At 40.2% G+C, this 9,749-nt stretch overlaps 1 protein-coding gene across 1 annotated transcript; it reads right to left on the reverse strand.

The window, feature by feature from the left end:
* Window positions 1-3,173: 3,173 nt before the first annotated feature.
* LOC139221156 (patched domain-containing protein 3-like) lies at window positions 3,174-8,215 on the reverse strand. The gene is made up of 4 exons (XM_070853069.1): window positions 7,463-8,215; window positions 6,012-6,133; window positions 5,059-5,204; window positions 3,174-4,744 (listed from the first exon to the last, which is right to left on the reverse strand). The coding sequence occupies exons 1-4, from the start codon at window positions 8,180-8,182 to the stop codon at window positions 3,174-3,176; spliced, it is 2,559 nt and encodes an 852-aa protein (XP_070709170.1). The 5' UTR covers window positions 8,183-8,215.
* Window positions 8,216-9,749: the final 1,534 nt, after the last annotated feature.

The following is a 9,749-nucleotide window of genomic DNA, read 5'->3' on the forward strand; positions in this document are numbered from 1 at the left end:
GGACCCAATGGTACCAATGACATTCAGTATGAAGTACTTTGTCTTCACTGAACAGCAACACCTCCAAATCTGAATGATGAATCCACTGGATGAACTAAAACTTTAGGCCAGAATAAGATATGAATATAAAATTATAGAATACAGAAAATTGGGTGACAGTATTATCTGTGTATATGTCAACATGTCAGTATGATGAAAGACAGCACTGTATGTCCAACGATGAGAAAACATCCACCTACTTATCCTTAAGGATCAGGGGGGGGGGGGGGGGGGGGGGGGGGGGGCAGAGCCAATCCTAGCTGACACTGGGTGAGAGGCAGATCCAGAAACATCCCTTTCCAAATACAGATGGGTCCTAAATTAAAGGAAAAAACACTGAAAGGAAGTGTGAGAAATCAGGTGATCACAATCTATTTTGCACGAGAGACGAGAAAGTCAAGCAAACGTAGGCAGACATGACAAAATGACATAACAATCACAGATGGTACTTAACAGTTTTGAAAGTAAATGCAGTGACATGGCTGTTTAATGTTAGTTTGTATGTTGTTTTGACACATTTCCTATCATTACACTGTGCATCCTTTTCAGATTAAGTTGTTACTCACCCCAGCTGACCTCTCTCTGTCTCTCCAAGCAGACATCGACGTTTTTTCCAATGTGAATGATAATCCATATAAACAAACAAAAACTGTATTCCACAGAGAGTAATCCAAAATATTCCAAATGAACAGCCACCAAAGCTGTGTTCAGTCAGACTAACCATAAGGCAACTTCCTTCCTTCACTAGCTGCTGACTAATCAGCTTTTTACATCTGACTTCTCCATTATGGCACTAGGAGGCACACTTCACCAATAAGGGCCTTGTAATACACCCACAGTATAAACATCAGCAGCTAACAGCAGAAACGTAGTCTGTCAACAAGTATCATGTATCACCAATAATAAAGTATGTCTTTACTTTGTCTCCCACAATGTAATTTGGTTTTATGGAGATGTGGTGGAAACTATTGTCTCACACGTTGGTCACCAAACCATTCATCGAGCCCTGGAGCATCAAAACATCTGTACTGGATGTTATTCTCTGCTCTTTATTCAGGTTGTTCCTTTAATTTATCACCCATCATGGGTTGGGCCAGGCCCTGTAAATTCAATTAAACCCTCTTTCCCTATAACACTTCATAGTCATAATAAAAAGCAACAATTGTGTCATTTAAAAGTGTTTAACACTCTAATAGACTGCATGGACGTGCTTCATCAGGGCTGTTTGGTTGTCTCAATAACACACCAACTGTCATCAGATTCAGATCTAAGCTTATTATCTTTACATCGGCACCAATCTTTCATTCTCTCTCTCTGTTTTTCTTATGAGTTCAAGCTCTAAAGTTTGCTCTCTCCCTCTCTGTCCTGGATGTAGGGGCATGTCACGTCACGCTGTGTGGGCCAGAGGCATCTCGTCCTGGAAGGAGGGCGAGGAAGACAGGCGTGACGGAGGGTGACAGAGCCGGGAGCCGGCCTGAATGCTGCACGGGCCACCGAGGATGCTGGAAGTTGGAACCTGAAGACCTCCTGGATTTTTTTTGACAAAGCTACATCCAGCTGCATCCGAGGGGTGCTCGCACAGCCCGTCTTCAAATCTTGATATCTGCAAGCAAACATCCTGAGACATGAAGTACAGAATATAACGAGGAAGACATGATTCTGCACAACTAAACGTATTCATGTCTTTGTCTGTGCTTTACCATTTATATTAATGAAAGCATGTGGGCCTTAGAGAGAACCTTTCCCAACCTTTCTTTCTTTCCCGTTCAGTCTTGGCGTCGATGTCGGTGCCACCAAAATGCTGCAGAGAGGGAAATTAAAGCAATAAAAAAAAATCCTAAAACATCAGTCATGGTGATGGTGACAGTGACGAAGGTGGAGATGGCACCTTCTTTGGAGGTGTGATCCATCTGCATGAGCAGTAGGTTTTTAATGTTAATGTGCTGCCAGTTGGAGACCATGTTTTGTCATCAGCGCCGACTCCTGGATTTGAGAAATTATGGTGCAGCTTAATTACACATATAATATGAGGATATATGGGATAATATGACAGTTCTATCAGAGCATGAAATTCTTTTTCTGCCCCAAATGAGAGGGAAAACATCACTTTAAAATGTTGGTGTGAGAAATTCAGATTTGTGAACTGTGTACGTTTAGGTGACCTTCATATTTGCAGCCTTAGAGGCCTCCACATCAGCAATAATCTGACCAATAACTCACAATGACATAAAGATAATCAGCAGGACCTCTATTTTTCATAACACCCAAGTTAGTCATAATTGTGACATTAAAGTGATTCATTCTTTTACCATGTAAAAAACGACTAGATAATATATCTGTTAAGAAATATGAAGTCATCCACACACTGGTAAATGATCACATCCCCAGTGAAAGAAATGCCACAATAAAAATGAAAGATAGAAAATAAAGAAATAAAAGTGTCTTATAGTCATTCCAGGTGGTGTTTTATGCTGTTAAAGTTTGGCAGCACATTAATGTGCCCCACTAATTATACAGTTTGTTATAAGCTGCTTAGTAAGAGGCATTGTCAGGACAGCAATGGTTACAGGATGTTATTGGCCTTTCAGCATATATATTCATTCACTGCTACATTGAGGGAGATTAGAAAAGCTGGTTTTAACTGTCAACTTTTAAGGAAGTCAGTGTCTGAACAGCAACCACAAAGTCCACATTCAATATGAAACAGAAGACTTTATTGACGTTTGTAACACGTCCAATGGATTTTATGTTTATTGAAACCTAAACTAGTTTAGGTTACAATCACTGGGAATTATCAAAAGCATTGAAAGGTTCATCAATTAGGAAAAAGACAATAAAATAAATATAAAAGTAAATAACTTAGAAAATACAGCACACTTTAACTTTAACACGTTCTTACATTTCTTCACATTGTTTAGGCAAATGCACCAAATTAGACAAATTGTTTGTTATGTAGTCGGCTGGATGAATTTAGATTGAAAATGTTTTTAGTAAATGAATTTTTTTTCTTTCAAAATGTTTTTATCATTTTCAAACCAAATGTTGTTGTTTTTATAGTATCTGCAAGTCCATTTTCCTACCTAACATGCCTAATTAACCTAACTACCTCCACATGATCAGCAGCGTCACAGGGGTCATAGTTTGCTCGTTTTCAAAGTCGTGTTTTTACTTTCCTCTTTGTCTGAGCAGCATGTGCATAATGTCAGAATCACTGGAATGAAAATGAGGCCGTGAAGCATCCCAAGAAACACGACGAGAAAGAAGATTTTAAAAAATGTTCTGAACGTGTGAAATTCAGACATGGCCAGCACCGACACCCCTAAAATGGTGGACAAGGCCCCTTGAAGTATGGGATAGCCTAAATTGGAGAGAGCTTCCACAGCCTTGTCATCAGGACTGGCTTTCCTGCTGGAGGCGAAGGCGTAAGACACGTGAGCCGAGAAATCCACGGTGAAGCCGATGCAGACGGTGAAAATGATCATGGATATGGAATCGAGGCTGATGTCCCACAGCACCATGAAACTGGTCACCCCCACAGTCACTGAGCCGATGGAGCACGTCACCCACAACGAGCAGACGGGGTTTGGAATCAGCAGGAGAGAAACAACCAACATCACGGCTGTGATCACGCTGACGTTTTTAATGGTGCTGCTGACCACCACGTCGTACTGGTCGTAGAAGATGAATTTCTCGTTATAGACTAATAAAGATGCTGCGCTGCACCTGCCTGCGGTGCTTTTAAGACCTTTGAGCATGTCGATTTCCATGCTGGCGTTCGCAATATCAACAGTCTGAATGAAGAACCGGGATGCACGGATGGCGTCTCCACTGAGGGTCACATCTTGCTTGAAAAAAGGAAATAAATCAAAAAATTTGGATAGATTTTTGAGGAAAACATCCTTATCATCGAGGTTTAAATGTGTGTCTTGTCCATATGATAAATAAGAGTCCAGCCAGGACGTATAGACATCCTCATCTACAAACTGGAGCCTTTTAAAGTCGTCAATGCATCCCTGAAGTTGGTGCCTTTCGCTCTTATCCCAATATGGGAATTCCTCGCTTACAATAAGCATCACAGATGGACCGTAATCGTAAAAATACTGCCTATCCTTCCTTATGAATCTTGTAACGTGGGAGTTATCAGCTGCCAGATCATAGAGCTCAATCCCCTGCTGTACGTGGAAACATCCATAAATACTTGAAGCTAAATACACCGCATAAAGGAAGATTACAACTCCTTTGACCCAGGGTTTGATCAAAAACGGGCCGTAGTAATCCTTAAAGAAATTACTCGCAGGTTGTTTTTTCTCTGCTCCAGTGTTCTGATCATAGTCGCCTCCCACACAGCAGATGTTATATATCTCAGTGTGATGACCAGAATTGTCTGATGGTATTTTCATGCAGGTCAGCCAGTGTCTGTTGCTGGCTTCCCGCCTCCCATTTAGAGCCAGGAAGGCTCCAAAGAAGGTGACTGTGTAGATGTAGCAAAATATGATGGAGATGGCGGTGTACAGGCAGAACGACTGCACTGAAGGGAAGTCGGACGTGACGCCTATGGAGAACTTGAGGACGTCGGTCAGGGCGGTGATGGTGATAGGCATGATAGCTTCTTTGTAGGAGTGAGCCATCCGTTTTGGCACCGGGTCTCTCACGCTGGTGTGCTGCCAGTCAGACACCATTATGAACATGTTGTTGAGACCAATTCCTGGAAAAATGATGTCAAATTAATGTCAGTTTTGAGGTGCTGTACTTCCATTTGTGAGACTTTAAACAAGACTTTTAATGTAAAAGATAAAATGCTCATAAAACACGATGAACTGCTGTAGTCTAATCTACCTTAAAATATATGAGGCGGTTAAGATACAGCTCAGTGGTTAACAATTTAATGCTCTGCACAAGACCAAAGGAGTATTTCAACATTGTGGTCGCTTCTATGTAAATGCACTATATTATTATTACTACATCCTTAAAACTCGAGGATGGAATTAAAAAAAAAAGGACACGGGTGCTTTTTCTCACCAAGTATTAGGAAAGGAGAGTTTGCGACTGTAATAACAAATGGCGCTCCGATGTAGAGCAGCAAGCCAAAAGAGGAGAGAACAGCCAGGCCAGAGGAGAAGACGCCAAAGACAGCCACCCACACCTTGTTCCTCACATTGTCCAATCTGTCGAGGAAGTAAAGATGTTGTTGTGGCACTCTAATTCATGTAACTGATGAAGGCAACTCAACACATTTATTAGACCTCAGGATTACACACAGTGCAGTTTGGGCATCAACACTGAGAACAGAATCTTTATGTGTTTACAAGAAAACTCCACAAGCACTTTGAAAGTTTTGCTAAATTTGCCACTTAGGATATAAGTGATAAATACTTTAGAACGGTAATTGCTAAAAGTTACAGAAGCACAAGGAGAGAAAAAGTCAACAAACCAAATCAGCAACATTTATCTACAGTTTGCAAACTATAGCTGACATTAACCACCGTGAAGCTACATTTGTTGGCTTAAGAATTCAACCTTTCATTTTCAAGAAGAATGAATGTGTTATTTCCTCTAGTCTCACTTTAAAACTTCACATTTAGAATTAACAGCAATAAAAGCAAGATTTTCTTGTTTTTTTTAATAGACTGTGTCCAATCATTACGCATTTCTATTATTTCATCCACTTGCTGGAAAATCACAATCTAGCTATTACAGATTACTCTCAGCTGCACCTGACAGAGATTAAATATGAACTAAAACCTCTGCATCTGCATTGAAAATAACAAAAAACAAAAGAGTGAACTGAATTCTAATTCATTTGCGGTTGTCACTGCTTTGGACACTGAAGTTGTAATGATCACTACATGTAACCTGCCTGTGTGTCTTTCCTGCATCAGTCACGCTGATAAACAACTCGTTCTCTGCGTCCCAGACTCAGCCTGCAGTCGTGAAAATCTCTCACTGTGTGACAGTCACTGATCACGTCTTACCTCAGGCAGGATATCACCGAGAAGGTGATAGCGCAGGCATAAGTGATGAGGAATAAAGGGAAGCCATCTGTGGTGTGACTGTCAATCTCCTCCTGCTTGGATTTGGAGGTGTAGTAAGACACCTGCAACAGAGAACAGCACAAAGAAGCCAACATGAGCACTTCAGTCAGACAACAGTGTTTACACACGGGTGTCATGACAGCAATGAAAGCAGTGTGTGACAGCACAGCTTGGATTTCAGCACAACGCAGCGCAATGTGCAGCCTCGCCAAACACATTATCTCAAAAGGAAGTGTAAAGATACAGTGGGAGCAGACAGGCTGGAACTAATATGTTTAGGAAATCCATCTACTGTATATGCTTTCTTTTATTTTAGATACTAAGCTGATGCTTCTCTTCACATGTCAGTGCAGCAGCGTGCCCGGCTATGAGATGAAATCTACCTTTATTTACTTTTGCAGTTATTGATACTGACCATGTTGTGGTTTTGAATGTATTTGAGGAGTTAATGTTGCACTGGGATGCTGCTTAAACTGTGACTACACAATCTTTTTGCTTTTGGCTGTAGGGTCATGATCTCTCTTCTGTTTCTGATAATGTTGATCTGAGCATTCTACAAATACACACAAGTACCAATGGAGGGGCTTTTTAAGACTTATTCTGATATTTTTAGACTTAATATCTTTAAAAATATATAACATACGATGTAAGTTAGCATTTCTGTAGCAGAATTCTTCTCGTGCAAGAGGGCACACAGGGAGATACCATTTGCAGAAGTGTGGCCGTTTAGATGAATAAAGAATGTGAATAAAATAGAATATTCAGAAAACGATGCGCACATGTTTTTCAGGGGGATTTGGACTCGTGACCTCTGATTTTCTAAAATTCTGTTTACAGTCCTGGTTGTAGGTTTTACACGTGGGAGCTGAGAGCAAGAGCCGTGAAAGAGAGCATGAGAGGTTTTCCTGTCAAAACAGCTGTTCAGAAGTCGTGAGGTGCATTGCATTGTGGTCTAGCGAGGCCACTGGAGGTGGAGAAACTGGTATTTTTCCATTATGATATTTGTCCTGACGCATCGTGTCTGAAAAGATGCTCCTGATGCTGAATGACACCTGACCTTCACCTGCAGTGAAACTTAAAACATCCAAAATAGAAAAATATATCGCTTAACAACGAAATTGCACCAAAAATGCAACACACTTGATAAATAATTTTCACTTTTCAACTCAAGGCCAGTAAGGTGAGTCTTTTCACAGAAGTTTCTGTGCCCATTAGACACAAGTGCAACATTTTAAAGTGTTGTTAAGGTGGATTTTCCCATTAAAGGACACCAACGTTAGTAAAACATGCAGGGATCTAAGGAGCCCTGGGAACATGTTTTAGCTTCTCAGAGAGACCAATGAAAGAGATGCAGTGAGAGAACAGTTTAACAGTAGCAGTGTGATACGTACGTCAATGTGTTTGCTGTCCATCTCATCTGATAAGAGTTTTTTGAAACCTCTCAGCCATAATTTTGAGGCGCCAGCTGTGCTCTCCTTATTCTCTAAGTAGTAGGAGAGTTTTACAGCCTGAGCACTTATGACTGAGCTGTTGGCATCTGTGATAACCCCGCCAAGCACAGAGCCCAGGAACACAGGCGTGGATCTGTGTGTGTGTACAGGGAGGACGATGCTGGTTCGAGCAGTTTCATTAGAGCTCACGACCTCCAGGATGATGTTCGACACACATTCTCCGTTGACTTTTGCACACAACTCTTTGAATCCCACACTCCCATTGTGAACAGTGATATTAAGGATCTTGTTGTTGAGCCTGATGATGTCCTCAAAGGCAGGATGTGTTATTATATTTGAGTTATTGGTTGATACAGCGATGAGAGATGCAAAGTTGTCCTTGTCGTACAGCCTGTCTTCTGAAAACATGGAGTCATTGTAGGGGAAGCTTTCCCTGACAAAAGCTCTTGTTGCCTTCGAGGGTCCTTTCTTGGGGGTGAATTGCCGTTCGAAGTCATTATCCTCCCTGTCTTTGAGAAAAGTGAAGCCTCCACTGAGTGCTGCTGAGAGTATAAGAGGAATTACAAAAAAATAAAAAGGACAGGAGCCCACCAGCGATCCAAGTTTCTCAAAGAGGCCTGACAGAGGCCGTGTGAGGCAGTCTGTGCGTCTGCAGCCCATCTTCAGACAGGACGGTGTGAGCAAATGTGGAGGAACTGCAGCCTTTTAAAGGCTGTGGAGATGATAGGATTCCTCACACACGTAGCATTTACTGTAATGTCAGTAAAGACTTCTTAATAACTCTTTTACCAGGAAAAGAAAATAGGGAAAAGTATTTGGTGTTACTGGTAATCTTGTGCTTGTCAGTGGTTGTAAAATGATAAGAGTGGAGATAACATGGTACCGAAGGAGACAATCTTAAAACAGAGCGATAATAAAATGTGACTTCCCAGAAAAAAAATTAGACTTTGTTACAACTTGCATGGCATTTTATTACTTTACAATACAAGCATCCATGACTAAATCTGTTTTTGTCATTTGATCGGCTTTTCTTATGAAAACAACAGACAACTACGCTTCAACACTGAAATGAAAACAAGATCATAAAAATGTTGAGACTCTTATAATGTCTGTTTCCTGTGTTGGAGATCAAAGGTTAACCACTGTGAGTTGTTAATGGCCAAACAGTTACTGCTCTACATTTAATTGTTAATATTAGTCACAATAAGAGCTGGAACTGGAGCTTGATATTTGAGCAACACCTTAAAAATTCACTGAAAACTTTGTCTAAACAAATCATAGCTTAGCAAACATAGCGAGGAACTGCAGGTCTGTTAAACTTCAGATTAAGAGTTTAGGCTGACCCAAAAACAAGTGTGTTTATAGGCTCTGACGTAAGTCTAGTATTTTTTGAGTATTTCACCGAGTTTAGTTTAACGTTAGCAGCTCTCTCTCCTGCTTTTTATTGAATTTATGGAGGTTTACACTCCAGCCCAGTGTAACCTGAAAGACACTTGCTGAACACACCAGTTAGTCTTCATCCCAAAAGCATTTCTCTTATAATGAAAAGTGTAAAGATATCATTTGAAAATACAAACTAGTGAGCTAAGCAGCCACTACCTTAAACAACGGAGGAAACAGAGTAAAGAACTTAAATCGAACATATTAGAAATAAACATTAAGATAACGTTAAGATAGATCACATTAAAAAAGGAAAGGAAATGGTGGAAACATGACAGAGGGATCCAGTACATCAATATCTGTACCATTTATTATATTCTTACTAATATTACTAATATTATAATATCTTACTATATTAATATCTCTGCAATAATTGACCACTGACTCCATGAGCACCTTTTTATTGCTTTACCTCTGTTGTATATTTTATTCTATGTTTATTTGATGCTGTGTTGTATTTACAGATGGATAGGATACCTCATATTCCATTTATATTTATTTGCTCGACATATAGATCTTGATTTTGTTTTGTTTTATCTTATTTTGTTTCATTTCAATAGATTTGATTTATTTTTAACTAATTTATGTTGTCTTCATATTCATCTTTCTGTAATGGAGCCTCCAGCCAAAGACTTTCACACAAGTGCACTGGTACAAGTGGAGTGACAATAAACATGTTGGATGTTGAATCTTGAAGAGGGGGTGGGTGGTGTTACAACTGCAGCATAGTTTTCAGGTCCATAACACTGTGATTCATATTCAGTGTTTGAGGGAAGGCAAATAAAGT

This window comes from Pempheris klunzingeri, chromosome 21 (assembly GCF_042242105.1).
Source record: "Pempheris klunzingeri isolate RE-2024b chromosome 21, fPemKlu1.hap1, whole genome shotgun sequence".
NCBI lineage: Eukaryota > Metazoa > Chordata > Actinopteri > Acropomatiformes > Pempheridae > Pempheris > Pempheris klunzingeri.